At 42.7% G+C, this 16,440-nt stretch overlaps 1 protein-coding gene across 1 annotated transcript in view; it reads left to right on the top strand.

The window, feature by feature from the left end:
- Positions 1 to 13,536, top strand: part of LOC134586296 (protein unc-93 homolog A-like) — a 107,588-nt gene extending 94,052 nt beyond the window's left edge. The window contains exon 8 of the mRNA XM_063441778.1: positions 13,456 to 13,536. Within this exon, the coding sequence (XP_063297848.1) occupies positions 13,456 to 13,536 (81 nt within the window). The remainder of the gene's footprint in view (positions 1 to 13,455) is intronic.
- Positions 13,537 to 16,440: the final 2,904 nt, after the last annotated feature.

Consider the following 16,440-nt stretch of genomic DNA (forward strand, 5'->3'; position numbering starts at 1 on the left):
CGAGGTCAAGGGCACAAAGAGACAGCGTAAACTAGGACTAGCCGGGGTCTGGTACACAGTAAACAGCAAGTCGGCAAACAGAACAGATAAGGATAAAGAGATAACGTAGTCAGATAACAAAGCCAAGGTCAAGTACGAAGGAACACAACTGAGTACAACAAGCGCTAAAGGGAACTGAAACAGAAACCACGATAGGGCAAGGAACTAAGGGAAAGAGGTGAGTATATATATCTTAACATCTATTTTGATTGGTCCCTGTCACATCCACGCCCCCCAAAAGGTAAGTGTATGGGGAGTGTGGCATGACAGGGACCAATGGGAGGCCTTTGCCAATTTAGGCTCCCACTGTCCCTTTAAGAGCACGCCCGAGACCCACGGCGCGCTCTTAGAGTCAGGCGGGACACGTGACCGCTTCTCGCGGTCACTGCCCGCCTTCCTGTTGCAGCCGTCAGATGAGCTGCACGCGTCTCGTGCAGCAGCAGGGCCGCGCGCGGCTTGAACAGAGGACCCCGGCCGGCCCCTGGAAAGGGTAAGTACCGCTACAGTTTGTATGTGACACTGTATGTATCTGTGTGTCAGGTGTGTGTTTGTATCAGTGTGTGTGTTAATGTTCATATATATCTGTGTAAGTATTATGTGGCAGTGTATGTGTGTATTTGTAAACATCCAATCAAATAACAACACAACAGAATGCAAACACACCACTGCAGTCAAATGGAAGCATTACATACAAACACTCCTTTATTTAACCCCTTAAGGACCAAACTTCTGGAATTAAAGGGAATCATGACATGTCACACATGTCATGTGTCCTTAAGGGGTTAAACACTAACTCTGCTACCTCTTGTCTTATACCCCCATTTCAACCCTTAGATTGTAAGCTCACGGGCAAGGCTATCTACCTGTTGTATCGGTCTGTTCTTATTGTGTTTGCCTTTTTCCCCAATTGTACAGCGCTGCGGAATTTGTTGGTGCTTTATAAATGCCAGTAATAATAATAATAACACTACACTCAAAAGCAAACCTGCATTCAAAAGCCAGCACTATATACAAAACCATCCCTGCATTTAAACGCAAACACTGCACACAAGAACACCACTGCATTCCAATGGCAACAGTAGATAGAAATAAAACCCTACATGCACACACATACTCTATACAAAAACATGCCTACATTCAAACGCACAAACTATGCTCACAAATGCAAACCTGCAAGGATGGGTAAATGGGAGATCGCCAGCAGGCAAGCATTGTAGCCTTCCAGCTGAAGTGGTAGAGGTTAACACAGTAAAGGAGTTTAAGCATGCGTGGGATAGGCATAAGGCTATCCTAACTATAAGATAAGGCTAGGGACTAATGAAAGTAATTAGAAAATTGGGCAGACTAGATGGGCCGAATGGTTCTTATCTGCCATCACATTCTATGTTTCTATGTTTCTATGTACTAAGATGGTGATCTACCTATTGGTCACTTTTGTGCTAGAGGAGGGCCCAAAATAATTTCTTGCACCAGGGCGCTCTCTGCCACTGCCCAGTTGCCAGCAGAAATGGCACCTAAATGGTAGTAAATCCTGGACTACAGAATTATTCCATTATGTGCCCTGAAGGGTAGGGCATCCATGAAAGAATGATTCTGCCATCAGATTAAGGGGTTAAAAAGAACATATGACATGTATGTGTGCACTTAACAACAATGCATGGAAAAAAAAACATGTTTTAATAATGTGAATTTTAAAACAAGCAGTACAAATATAAATGTATAACAACATAAAAATTTATTTATATTCTTATAATGCTCTTCTTAGAATGCATTATATTCTTATAATGCTCTTCTTATAATGCATTATATTCTTATAATGCACCATGTTATGCATGGGTATTCTGAATAAACCAAGAGAAAATGTTGCACAATATATACTTTTGTTATAGCAGTAACGGAAGCTGGTAATCATTTTCACAGAACATTCAGTCTCAAAATAAAGACAAACAACATCAAGACACATTCCAAAACTCCCTGAAAGCCATTTACAGAATACTTGTGGTGTTTATATCTTCATTTTTTTTTTACCAAAGAACGTCCTGACAGTGTTTTAATCGTAAGGCATTTGTGAGTGGTAAGTTATTATATTTTTATGTTTTGTTTTTTTTAATTGTATAAAAGATAAAGAATTTAATAGATGTATATTCTACTGTACATATATCTTAATTTCTAAATTGCAGAGAAATGAACAATGCAACTGCAGAGGAATGATATTTATGCCAAAACTAATTTAATACTTTGAGCGTTCCTTTAAGGTTCTATCTGCTGTTTCATTCTAGTGATCGTGGTTTGTTGTTTTACCTGTATAGGGATCAAACTGAACATGTTTCCTAAAAGGACAGTGTACCCACCAAAAAACTTTAGTTTAATGAAGCAGTTTTGGTTTATAGATAATTCCCTTGCTTTCTCATTGCTTACGTCCCTGCTGTTTATGCAGCCCAAGCCACATCTCCACTGGCTGTGACTCATACATAAAAAAGTTTCAGCACTGTTACAGCAGACTTTTTATTACATGCTCTATTAATAGAAGTTTAATAACACACATGAGACCATTGGAAGGCTTTTTTACTGTGTTGGATAAGATGGGCTTAAAAGCATGTAGACGAGCATAGAATGCCCTGCAGATTTGGTGTGCAGTGCTAAATCCCTGCTCACACCAGGGTGCCCCAGGTACTAATTGATACCCTGGGTTCCTGTCTGCTTGGGCCAATTTTAGTGGCCCCATACTTTAAAATGAGCTATTTGAAATGCTGGAAGCCAGTGCTCCCAATATCCCTTTAAATGTAGAGAGGGCATTTCCAGTTGAGGATTTACCATATGCCCTTCATTGCAGATCTGTATTTGTAAGCAGTGTTTTTTTTTTTTATGTAAGCATGTTTTGTGTGTTTGAATGTACATATCTGTGTGTAGTTGGCATCTGAATATAGTTGCATGTTTGTATGTACTGTTGCCATTTGAAAGCAATGGTTTACTGTTTAGTGATTATGTTTGAATGTGTTTGTATGTATAGTTGGCGTGTGATTGATGGGATGTATGCACATATACACATACACTGCCCCACACATACACTCTGAAACACACACAGATACACACACTGATACATACACACATAGATGCAAACATACATACTTACAGATGCACACAGATACAAGCATAAACACTGACACACAGATGCACACATATGCACACACAGATGCACACATTTAAACACATAAACTCAGATAACACATATACACATACACACAGATAAAACATACACACATTTACACACAGATAACACATACACATACATATATCACATACACACATATACACACACTTACAGACATAGATCACAATTTACATAATTTTAGCCACCCCCTGCTTCCATATATTTTAGTGCAGGAGGGGGGCATTTCTGCGGTCTGGTGGCATCTGGAGTCTGGAAGGATTATGGTCCATGCGCTCCCTCCTCTCTATTGTCCTCCTCTCTCGCTCTTTCACGCGACTCTTTGGTAAGTTGGGAGGAAGTGCAATGTACTTACTTCCAGCACCATGTTTTTTTTTGTTTGTTTTTTTAATATCTCTTTATTCAGATTTTCGTAATTTATATAATACATTCTATCATTTGCTTATACAATCATTTGATTAACAAATTACATAAAAATTTCACCTGTCAAATATACGTTTCTGACAATAAAGAAAGTTACAAAGCATTATGTATGCTATGTATACTATATTTGTACCAATAATTCTGGTCTAGTTCTAGCAATTAAAAAGGCATTTCCCATAATCCTATGCTTCTTTTTTTTCATATTATTGTGACAATTATTAGTTGCAATATTAATTTCTGAAGTCTATGCCTATAGGGCCTGTTTTCCTCTTATAATAGAAGTTTAGAACCTACTTTCTTATCACTTGGAATATTTCCTTTACCTATGTAACCCCTCCCCATTCCTACTCCCCCTCTGGCGTTATAAACTATGGGATTGTTTAATTATGTACAATTAGTGATGTACTGAACGGTTCGCTGGCGAATAGGTCCTGGCGAACATAGCGAGTTCGCGTTCGCCACGGCGGGCGAACATATGCACGGTTCGATCCGCCCCCTATTCATCATGATTGAGTAAACTTTGACCCTGTGCCTCACAGTCAGCAGATACATTCCAGCCAATCAGCAGCGGACCCTCCCTTCCAGACCCTCCCACCTCCTGTACAGCATCCATTTTAGATTCATTCTGAATCTGCATTCTTAGTGAGAGGAGGGAAAGTGTAGCTGCTGCTGATTAGATAGGGAAATGGATAGCTAGGCTAGTGTATTCAGTGTCCACTACAGTCCTGAAGGACTCATCTGATCTCTGCTGTAAGGACAGCACCCCAAAAAGCCCTTTTTAGGGCTAGAACATTAGTCTGCTTTTTTTTCCTGTGTAATCTAATTGCAGTTGCCTGCCTGCCAGCTTCTGTGTCAGGCTCACAGTGGATACTGTGCCCACTTGCCCAGTGTCATCACTCATATCTGGTGTCACAATAGCTTGCATTTAAAAAAAAAAAAATCACTGTAATAGATTGAATAGCAGTTAGTTGTCTGAAAGCGTCTGTGTGGCAGGCCTACAGCTTGTACTCTGCCAACCTCTGCCAGTGCACAATGCCACTCATATCTGGTGTCACAATAGCGTGCATTTAAAAACAATTTTTTTTTCACTGTTATAGATTGAATAGCAGTTAGTTGTCTTCAAGCGTGTGTGTCAGGCTTACAGCATCTACTCTGCCAACCTCTGCCAGTGCACAGTGCCACTCATATCTGGGGTCACAATAGCTTGCATTTAAAAACAAAAAAGGTTTTGACTGTAATATAATAGCAGTCAGTGTCCTTCAAGCGGGTGTCAGGCCTACAGCGTGAATGCTGCCAACCTCTGCCAGTGCACAGTGCCACTCTTATTTGGTGTCACAATAGCTTGCATTTAAAACAAAAAAAGGTTTTGACTGTAATATAATAGCAGTCAGTGTCCTTCATAAGTGTGTGTCAGGCCTACAGCGTGTAAACTGCCAACCTCTGCCAGTGCACAGTGCCACTTATATCTGGTGTCACAAAAGCATGCATTTAAAAACAAAAAAAGTTTTTGACAGTAATCTAATAGCAGTCAGTGTCCTTCAAGCGGGTGTCAGGCCTACAGCGTGTACTCTGCCAACCTCTGCCAGTGCACAGTGCCACTCTTAGCTGGTGTCGCAATAGATTGCATTTAAAACCCAAAAACTTTTTTCACTGTTATAGATTGAATAGCAGTTAGTTGTCTTCAAGCGTGTGTGTCAGGCCTACAGCATCTACTCTGCCAACCTCTGCCAGTGCACAGTGCCACTCATATCTGGGGTCACAATAGCTTGCATTTAAAAACAAAAAAAGTTTTTGACTGTAATATAATAGCAGTCAGTGTCCTTCAAGCGGGTGTCAGGCCTACAGCGTGAACGCTGCCAACCTCTGCCAGTGCACAGTGCCACTCTTATCTGGTGTCACAATAGCTTGCATTTAAAACAAAAAAGGTTTTGCCTGTAATATAATAGCAGTCAGTGTCCTTCATAAGTGTGTGTCAGGCCTACAGCGTGTAAACTGCCAACCTCTGCCAGTGCACAGTGCTATTCTTATCTGGTGTCACAATAGCTTGCATTTAAAAACAAAAAAGATTTTGACTGTAATCTAATAGCAGTCAGTGTCCTTCAAGCGGGTGTCAGGCCTACAGCGTATACTCTGCCAACCTCTGCCAGTGCACAGTGCCACTCTTAGCTGGTGTCGCAATAGATTGCATTTAAAAACCCAAAAACTTTTTTCACTGTTATAGATTGAATAGCAGTTAGTTGTCTTCAAGCGGGTGTGTCAGGCCTACAGCGAGTACTCTGCCAACCTCTGCCAGTGCACAGTGCCACTCATATCTGGTGTCACAATAGCGTGCATTTAAAACCAAAAAACTTTTTCACTGTTATAGATTGAATAGCAGTTAGTTGTCTGCAAGCGGGTGTCAGGCCTACAGCGTGTACTCTGCCAACCTCTGCCAGTGCTCAGTGCCTCTCATATCTGGTGTCACAATAGCTTGCATTTAAAAACAAAAAAATAATCTACCGTATATACTCGAGTATAAGCCGAGTTTTTCAGCCCATTTTTTGGGCTGAAAAACCCCAACTCGGCTTATACTCGAGTCAGAGTCTGTATTATGGCAATTTGCATTGCCATAATACAGACTGGGGGGAGAGGGGGGCTGGCAGAGCTGTACTTACCTTTCCTGCAGCTCCTGTCAGCTCTCTCCTCCTCCGCGCCGTCCGTTCAGCACCTCGGTCAGCTCCCAGTGTAAGTCTCGCAAGACCTGCGGCTCTCGCGAGACTTACACTGGGAGCTGACAGAGGGAGCTGCACATACCGCGCGGAGGAGGAGAGAGCTGACAGGAGCTGCAGGAAAGGTAAGTACAGCTCTGCCAGCCCCCCTCTCCCCCCCACTGAACTACCAATGCTGGACCACCAGGGAAGGAGAGCCCCCCTCCCTGCCATATATCAAGCAGGGAGGGGGGACGAAAAAAAATATATAAATAAAATAAGAAATAAAATAATAAAAAAAAATTAATAATAAAAAAAAAAGGGTATAAGGACCACTATGGGAGGGGGGGGGTATAAGGACCACTATGGGAGGGAGGGGGTGGGTTAAGGACCACTATGGGAGGGAGGGGGGTATAAGGACCGCTATGGGAGGGAGGGGGGGTATAAGGACCACTATGGGAGGGAGGGGGGGGGTAAGGACCACTATGGGAGGGAGGGGGGGGGGTAAGGACCACTATGGGAGGGGGTGGGATAAGGACCACTATGGGAGGGAGGGGGGGTATAAGGACCATTATGGGAGGGAGGGGGGTATATGGACCACTATGGGAGGGATGGGGGGGGGATAATGAACACTATGGGAGGGAGAAGGGGGATAAGGACCACTATGAGAGGGAGGGGGTGGGATAAGGACCACTATGGGAGGGGAGGGGGAAGTAAGGACCACTAGGGGAGGGGAGGGTAAGGACCACTAGGGGAGGGGTGAGTCAGGACCACTGGGGGGGGGGGAGTGAAGGAACACGGGGGTGGGGAGGTAAGGACCACTGAGGGAGGAGGAGGGGAAGTCAGGACATATGGGGGGGGAGGGGGCGGCAAAAAATGTTTTGCCTACGGCGGCAAATATCCTTGCACCGGCCCTGCACACACTGCATTCACACACTGCATTCATGCACACACACACTGCATTCATGCACACACACACTGCATTCATGCACACACACACTGCACTCATACACACACTGCACTCATACACACACACATACGCACACACTGCATTCATTATACACACACTGTAAATAAATATTCAATTAATATATTTTTTTTAGGATCTAATTTTATTTAGAAATTTACCAGTAGCTGCTGCATTTCCCACCCTAGTCTTATACTCGAGTCAATAAGTTTTCCCAGTTTTTTGGGATAAAATTAGGGGCCTCGGCTTATATTCGGGTCGGCTTATACTCGAGTATATACGGTAACTGTAATATAATAGCAGTCAGTGTCCTTCATAAGTGTTTGTCAGGCCTACAGCGTGTACTCTGCCAACCTCTGCCAGTGCACAGTGCCACTCATATCTGGTGTCACAATAGCGTGCATATAAAAACAAAAAAACATTTTTGACTGTAATCTAATAGTAGTCAGTGTCCTTCAACCGGGTGTCAGGCCTACAGCGTGTACTCTGCCAACCTCTGCCAGTGCCACTCATATCTGGTGTCACAATAGCGTGCATTTAAAAACAAAAAATGTTTTTCACTGTAATAGATTGAATAGCAGTTAGTTGTCTTCAAGCGTGTGTGTCAGGCTTACAGCATCTACTCTGCCAACCTCTGCCAGTGCACAGTGCCACTCATATCTGGGGTCACAATAGCTTGCATTTAAAAACAAAAAAGGTTTTGACTGTAATATAATAGCAGTCAGTGTCCTTCAAGCGGGTGTCAGGCCTACAGCGTGAATGCTGCCAACCTCTGCCAGTGCACAGTGCCACTCTTATTTGGTGTCACAATAGCTTGCATTTAAAACAAAAAAAGGTTTTGACTGTAATATAATAGCAGTCAGTGTCCTTCATAAGTGTGTGTCAGGCCTACAGCATGTAAACTGCCAACCTCTGCCAGTGCACAGTGCCACTCTTAGCTGGTGTCGCAATAGATTGCATTTAAAACCCAAAAACTTTTTTCACTGTTATAGATTGAATAGCAGTTAGTTGTCTTCAAGCGTGTGTGTCAGGCCTACAGCATCTACTCTGCCAACCTCTGCCAGTGCACAGTGCCACTCATATCTGGGGTCACAATAGCTTGCATTTAAAACAAAAAAGGTTTTGCCTGTAATATAATAGCAGTCAGTGTTCTTCATAAGTGTGTGTCAGGCCTACAGCGTGTAAACTGCCAACCTCTGCCAGTGCACAGTGCTATTCTTATCTGGTGTCACAATAGCTTGCATTTAAAAACAAAAAAGGTTTTGACTGTAATCTAATAGCAGTCAGTGTCCTTCAAGCGGGTGTCAGGCCTACAGCGTATACTCTGCCAACCTCTGCCAGTGCACAGTGCCACTCTTAGCTGGTGTCGCAATAGATTGCATTTAAAAACCCAAAAACTTTTTTCACTGTTATAGATTGAATAGCAGTTAGTTGTCTTCAAGCGGGTGTGTCAGGCCTACAGCGAGTACTCTGCCAACCTCTGCCAGTGCACAGTGCCACCCTTAGCTGGTGTCGCCATAGATTGCATTTAAAAACCCAAAAACTTTTTTCACTGTTATAGATTGAATAGCAGTTAGTTGTCTGCAAGCGGGTGTCAGGCCTACAGCGTGTACTCTGCCAACCTCTGCCAGTGCTCAGTGCCTCTCATATCTGGTGTCACAATAGCTTGCATTTAAAAACAAAAAAATAATCTAACTGTAATATAATAGCAGTCAGTGTCCTTCATAAGTGTTTGTCAGGCCTACAGCGTGTACTCTGCCAACCTCTGCCAGTGCACAGTGCCACTCATATCTGGTGTCACAATAGCGTGCATATAAAAACAAAAAAACATTTTTGACTGTAATCTAATAGTAGTCAGTGTCCTTCAACCGGGTGTCAGGCCTACAGCGTGTACTCTGCCAACCTCTGCCAGTGCCACTCATATCTGGTGTCACAATAGCGTGCATTTAAAAACAAAAAATGTTTTTCACTGTAATAGATTGAATAGCAGTTAGTTGTCTGCAAGCGTCTGTGTGTCAGGCCATCAGCGTGTACTCTGCCAACCTCTGCCAGTGCACAGTGCCACTCATATCTGGTGTCACAATAGCGTGCATTTAAAAACACATTTTTTTCCCACTGTTATAGATTGAATAGCAGTTAGTTGTCTTCAAGTGGGTGTGTCAGGCCTACAGCGTCTACTCTGCCAACCTGTGCCAGTGCACAGTCCCACTCATATCTAGTGTCACAATAGCGTGCATTTAAAAACAAAAAAAGTTTTTGACTGTAATCTAATAGCAGTCAGTGTCCTTCAAGCGGGTGTCAGGCCTACAGCGTGTACTCTGCCAAGCTCTGCCAGTGCACAGTGCCACTCATATCTGGTGTCACAATAGATTGCATTTAAAAACCCAAAAACTTTTTTCATTGTTATAGATTGAATAGCAGTTAGTTGTCTTCAAGCGGGTGTGTCAGGCCTACAGCGAGTACTCTGCCAACCTCTGCCAGTGCACAGTGCCACTCATATCTGGTGTCACAATAGCGTGCATTTAAAACCAAAAAACTTTTTCACTGTTATAGATTGAATAGCAGTTAGTTGTCTGCAAGCGGGTGTCAGGCCTACAGCGTCTACTCTGCCAACCTCTGCCAGTGCACAGTGCCACTCATATCTGGTGTCACAATAGCGTGCATTTAAAAACACATTTTTTTCCACTGTTATAGATTGAATAGCAGTTAGTTGTCTTCAAGTGGGTATGTCAGGCCTACAGCGTCTACTCTGCCAACCTGTGCCAGTGCACAGTGCCACTCATATCTAGTGTCACAATAGCGTGCATTTAAAAACAAAAAAAGTTTTTGACTGTAATCTAATAGCAGTCAGTGTCCTTCAAGCGGGTGTCAGGCCTGCAGCGTGTACTCTGCCAACCTCTGCCACTGCACAGTGCCACTCATATCTGGTGTCACAATAGATTGCATTTAAAAACCCAAAAACTTTTTTCACTGTTATAGATTGAATAGCAGTTAGTTGTCTTCAAGCGGGTGTGTCAGGCCTACAGCGAGTACTCTGCCAACCTCTGCCAGTGCACAGTGCCACTCATATCTGGTGTCACAATAGCGTGCATTTAAAACCAAAAAACGTTTTCACTGTTATAGATTGAATAGCAGTTAGTTGTCTGCAAGCGGGTGTCAGGCCTACAGCGTCTACTCTGCCAACCTCTGCCAGTGCACAGTGCCACTCATATCTGGTGTCTCAATAGCGTGCATTTAAAAACAAAAAAGTTTTTGACTGTAATCTTATAGCAGTCAGTGTCCTTCAAGCGGTTGTCAGGCCTACATCGTGTACTCTGCCAACCTGTGCCAGTGCACAGTGCCACTCATATCTAGTGTCACAATAGCGTGCATTTAAAAAACAAAAAAAGTTTTTGACTGTAATCTAATAGCAGTCAGTGTCCTTCATAAGTGTGTGTCAGGCCTAGAGCGTGTACTCTGCCAACCTCTGCCAGTGCACAGTGCCACTCTTATCTGGTGTCGCAATAGATTGCATTTAAAAACCCCAAAACTTTTTTCACTGTTATAGATTGAATAGCAGTTAGTTGTCTTCAAGCGGGTGTGTCAGGCCTACAGCGTGTACTCTGCCAACCTCTGCCAATGCACAGTGCCACTCATATCTGGTCTCACAGTAGCTTGCACGCATAGTATCACTAATCCAAAAAATAATGACAGGCAGAGGCAGGCCACCCCGCAGGGGCCGTCGTGGTCGTGGTGCTGTGATTCCCTTTTGCCCTAGAATAATGCCCTAGAATAAATAAGTTTCCAGAGGCCACGTACCCTGAACTTGAAAAGTTCTGAGGACATAGTTGACTGGCTAACACAGGACACCCAATCTTCTACAGCTTCCGCTCGGAACCTTTAGGCACCCTCCTCCAGCTTCGGGCACCTCTCAAGATACTACTCACCCGCCTGCCGCCACCACCAACACTAGCACCACAGCCGCTTCACTTTATTTGTCAGAGGAGTTATTTACACATCCGTTTGAAGAAATGAGTGATGCGCAACCATTGTTGCCAGAGGATGTAGATAACATGGATATGTCTCAGTCAGGCAGCATTAAACACATGGAGGTACGGTGTGATGATGATGATGTTGTACCCACTGCTGCTTCCTTTGCTGAGTTGTCAGATACAAGTGAAGCGGTTGATGATGATGCGTCCATGGCAGTCACGTGGGTGCCCGCTCGGCAAGAAGAAGAACAGGGCAAAAGTTCAGATGGGGAGACAGAGAGGTGGAGGAGACAAGTTGGAAGCAGGGGGAGGTCGTCGCAAGGAGCTAGTGGCACAGTCAGACAGCATGCATCGGCACCCGGGGTCAGCCCGACAGCACGCCAATCAACGCATGCTGTGTCCACCACCAGAATGCCGTCATTGCAGAGCTCAGCAGTGTGGAATTTTTTTGAAACTGAGTCATGGGAAGTCCAACACCCACCTAGGTACAACTGCTTTGCGTAGGCACATGATCGCACATCACAAACGCCTATGGGATCAACACATGAGTACAAGCAGCACACAAACTCAAAGCCGCCATCCTCCTCCTGGTCCAGCATCTTCAGCCACATCAACCACTGCTGTCCTCCTTGCCCCCTCTCAACCATCCGCCACTCCGTCTCTCGCCTTGAGCAGTTCCCGCTCATCTGCCCACAGTCAGGTGTCTGTCAAGGACATGTTTGAGCGTAAGAAGCCAATGTCAGAAAGTCACCCCCTTGCCGGCGTCTGACAGCTGGCTTGTCTGAACTATTAGCCCGCCAGCTTTTACCATACAAGCTGGTGGAGTCTGAGGCGTTCAAAAAATTTGTAGCTATTGGGACACCGCAGTGGAAGGTAATTTATTTTCACAAAAGGCAATCCCCAACCTGTACTCGATGGTGCAAAAGGAAGTAATGGCATGTCTGGCACACTGTGTTCGGGCAAGGGTCCATCTGACCACTGATACCTGGTCTGCAAAGCATGGTCAGGGCAGGTATATCACCTACACTACGCATTGGGTAAACCTGCTGATGGCTGCCAAGCATGGAATGCGTGGCTCTGCAGAGGAGTTGGTGACACCGCCATGACTTGCAGGCAGGCCTGCTGCCACCTCCTCTTTTCCTCCTACTCCATCTTCTTCCATAACCTCCTCGGCTGAGTCCTCTTCTGCTGCTGCATCTTGCTCCACATCAACGGCACCCCCCCAGCTCCCCAGGTACTATTCCACATCCCGGATATGGCAGTGTCACACATTGTCTTACAGTTTTTACGGGACTAGCCTCCTAACGAGAAATTATCACTCCGCCAGCTTACGGCAAAATTCACCTTTCTGCTCTGCCTGGTCTCCTTTTGTCGGCAGTCCGATGTAGGTGCTTTTGACGCCGACGCATACACCTTTTGCCCAGCGGGTGTAACCTTCCAGGTCTCTAGACGCACGAAGTCCGACTCTTCCTCTGTCTTTTACCCCTTTTTTCCCTCAGACCCTCAGCTCTGCGTGGTCTCTACTCTCCGTCAATACGTGGAAGCTACCGCGACGTTGCAGCCTATTTCCAATTGTCAACTTCTCATCTCTTACGTCCGCCCCTTCGGTCCAGTCTCGGTCACTACGTTGGCCAGATGGGTTAGATGGCTCTTAGCTCTTGCCGGGATTGACCAAGCTTTTGGAGTACACTCCGTTCCAGGGGCCGCGGCCTTTTCCGCTTACGCGGCAGGTGCCCCCCTTCCAGATATCTTGCGGGCGGCGGACTGGACTAGAGAATCCACCTTTAGGACGTCCTCCATCTAATCCAGCTTTTGCTCTACTTTCTCAGCGTTGAAATTGCTAAATACGAAGCCTCCTGTCATTCGGTAAAATTGAAGATTATGTTAGCTTTAGTGTACTAATAATCTTAATTTTAATAATGACAGGAGGTGAGTATTTTCCCTCCCTACTCTCTTTCGTTCTTCCCTCCCTCTGTTTTTCTTATATACCTATAGCATTTGATCTTTCTTTTACTGTATTAGTGTCTAACTTTTGCCCATCAAGGACTTAATGTATATATTCAATGTGGGTTGGCTATTTAATTAGTACTGTTAGACGGGAGGATATTATTGTTTTATTCATTAATCTTAAGGGATAGATATTCATTGCTTTTACACAACCATTTTTGGAATCTAATACCTTTTATATTCTCTTTTCAGTTTAATCGGAAACCACAAGGGACTATTAAAGACTCCGTTCAAGGTTTCATCATCATTATGTCATTGAAGATCATCGTTTGAACTCAAGGCGTCCTAGTTTGGATCTCTACCTGTTTCCTGTTCAATTTATTCATGTTTATTCTATGGTTATCATGTATTATGGACTTGTGATGTCGCATAGGTAAGAGGAAATGATATAATATGACACGCTTCTTATACCCTATACTGCATTGTGATTGCCTCTTAGTTTTCACTTTTTTCTTTGCTGCTATGGGAGTTAGTAAAGAAAGATAATGCAAAATACTCGCCTCCTGTCATTATTAAAATTAAGATTATTAGTACACTAAAGCTAACATAATCTTCAATTACAGCTAATAATAATAATAAGCCTCCTTAGTCACCGGCCTCTCACATTTCAACATGTTCCTGTTTCCCAGTCTCTGAAAAAAAACATACCTTTTGCAGCCAATGAAAATAAAGGCATGTCCTATCTAGTGTAAGGAATGCTCACAGCACAGACTGCACCATATAGACCATTCAATCACTTGTTAAGAAATGGAAAATTTGGTACCAAGCCAAGGTCAGGTAGACCAAAAAATATTTCAGCCACAACTGCCAGAAGAATTGTTCAGGATACAAAGAATAACCCACAGGTAGCCTCAAGAGAAATACAAGCTGCTCTGAGAAAAAAAAAAAAACAGTGTGGTTGTTTCAAGTAGCACAATACGACGATACTTTAACAGAAATGAGCTGCATGGTCAAGTTGCCAGAAAGAAGCCTTTACTGCAGCAATGCCACAAAAAAAGCCCGGTTACAAAATGCCCAACAACACTTTGACATGCCTCACAGCTTCTAGCACACTGTAATTTGGAGTGACGAGACCCAAATAGAGCTTTATAGTCACAACCATGAGCGCTATGTTTGGAGAGGGGTCAACAAGGTCTATAGTGAAAATAATACCATCCCAACTGTGAAACATGATTTTGGCTCAATTATGTTTTTTTTTTTTTCGGGGGGAGGGGGGGGTGTAAGCTCTAAAGGCATGGGGAATTTTGTGAAAATTGATGGCAAGATGAATACAGCATGTGATAAGTAAATACTGGCAGACAATTTGCATTCTCCTGCACGAAGGCTGCGCATGGGACACCCTTGGACCTTAAAATGACATTGACCCTAAGCACAAGGCCAAGTTGGTTACAACAGAAAAAGGTGAAGGTTAGGAAGTGGCCATCACAGTCTCCTGACCTTAATATCATTGAGCCACTCGTCTTGCATCACTATAGCAAAAGACTGCACACTGTCATTGATGCTAAAGAAGGCAATACACAGTATTAATAACTAAGGGTATGCAGACTTTTGAACAGGGGTCATTTAGATTTTTCTTTGCTGCCATGTTCGGTTTTATGATTGTGCCATTCTGTTATAACCTACAGATATACAGTTGAATATGAATCCCGTAAGAAATAAAAAAAAATGTGCTTTGCCCGCTGACTCAAGTTTTCTTTAAAATGGTACATATATTACCAATTCTCCAAGGGTATGCAAACTTTTGAGCACAACTCTCTCTCTCTATCTATATATTTATCTATATCTATTTCGATCTATATCTTTATATACGTCTATCTATATCTATATATATATATTGTTTCCTTATAAAACATTTTAGTAGCTTGAAACAGGAGAAACATATGGGACTGAAGCTGCATGATGGCATTCCAAGGATCCTTTGTTTAAAACATTCCTGAGTTACTATGCGAAGGCAGAGGTGAGCAGGAGGAAATGGTTCGAACATGGTTGCTTTACCCAGTACTGGAGGAATTTGAAGATAATTCATTGAGAAGAGAAGCCAAGTCATTTTTATTCATGATTGTTTATGAAGAAACAATTCATGATGACTTACAGATTGAATATTGCATTTGCGGAGGATTCTCAAGAATAGATACATACTCCAAAAAGTATTCTTCCATCTGATAATGCGCAAATCGGTGGAAACCAAAATACTTTAAAGGATATGTGTCTTTTGTAACACATCAGTAGAAAGTTGCTCACATGTATATTCTTTAACAGAGATCTGTTTGTAAAAGGGTTAATCCTGAAAATACTATTGTGTATTGAAATGGTTAGACAGATTAATTGATATTGAGCACAGCAATGTATTTAAAAGGAAAGTCAAAAAGACGCAGTATTGGCTTTTTCAAACTAATGATTCTATGAATGAATGGTGTCAACTTAAAAAGATAAGTAATTGTTATGTTTGTAATACATCGAAACAAAAAAAAAGAAATGTGTTGTAAAAACAATTCAAAATATATGTGTTGTTGCAAGGTCTAGTAATTTCCCTAGCCCCTAGCAAAACGGGGAAATCTTCTCAAAAGTTAAAAGAAGGGAAATCATTGGCTCTCTTTTGATGAGTGCATTGGATGCAACTGCAACATTAGTTGAAACAAAAAACTCAGACTGAAGACTCTCAGCAGTTGTTAAAAGGATTTAGTTACGTTGAAGAAATGAAGATGTTAATTATAATGAAAGTAATATATAAACGTATAACCTTTAATTATAAATTATAAAGCAGATATAGCAGCAAGTGAGATTTCTGGCGCTTGTTCCTTATGTGTGCAGCAGCTAAAACTTTCCCAAACCAGAGTCTCTTCTTTCTGGTCGTTGATGCAAGTGAAACAGGGTATTTTTTTTTACAATATAATGAACAATAACAATGACACATAAAAATGTTACAATACTATATACACAAAAATAAAACTAGGGAATAATGATACAAAATAATCATTCAGAATGTGTGTATAATATCTTCAATAAATTATTATGGTGCAAAATGTTATAAATGTTTATAATACCTAAAATATATGTAGGTCAAGTGGGATCAGGAGTGTAAATTATACCTCTGTTTGACATCATTTTCCCAAATAATGCACTTGTGTCTTAAATAACTAATCGTATCAGATAGTGGTCTGAAAACAAGTTCACACA

The sequence above is a fragment of the Pelobates fuscus genome, chromosome 2 (genome assembly GCF_036172605.1).
Source record: "Pelobates fuscus isolate aPelFus1 chromosome 2, aPelFus1.pri, whole genome shotgun sequence".
Classification (NCBI taxonomy): Eukaryota; Metazoa; Chordata; class Amphibia; order Anura; family Pelobatidae; genus Pelobates; species Pelobates fuscus.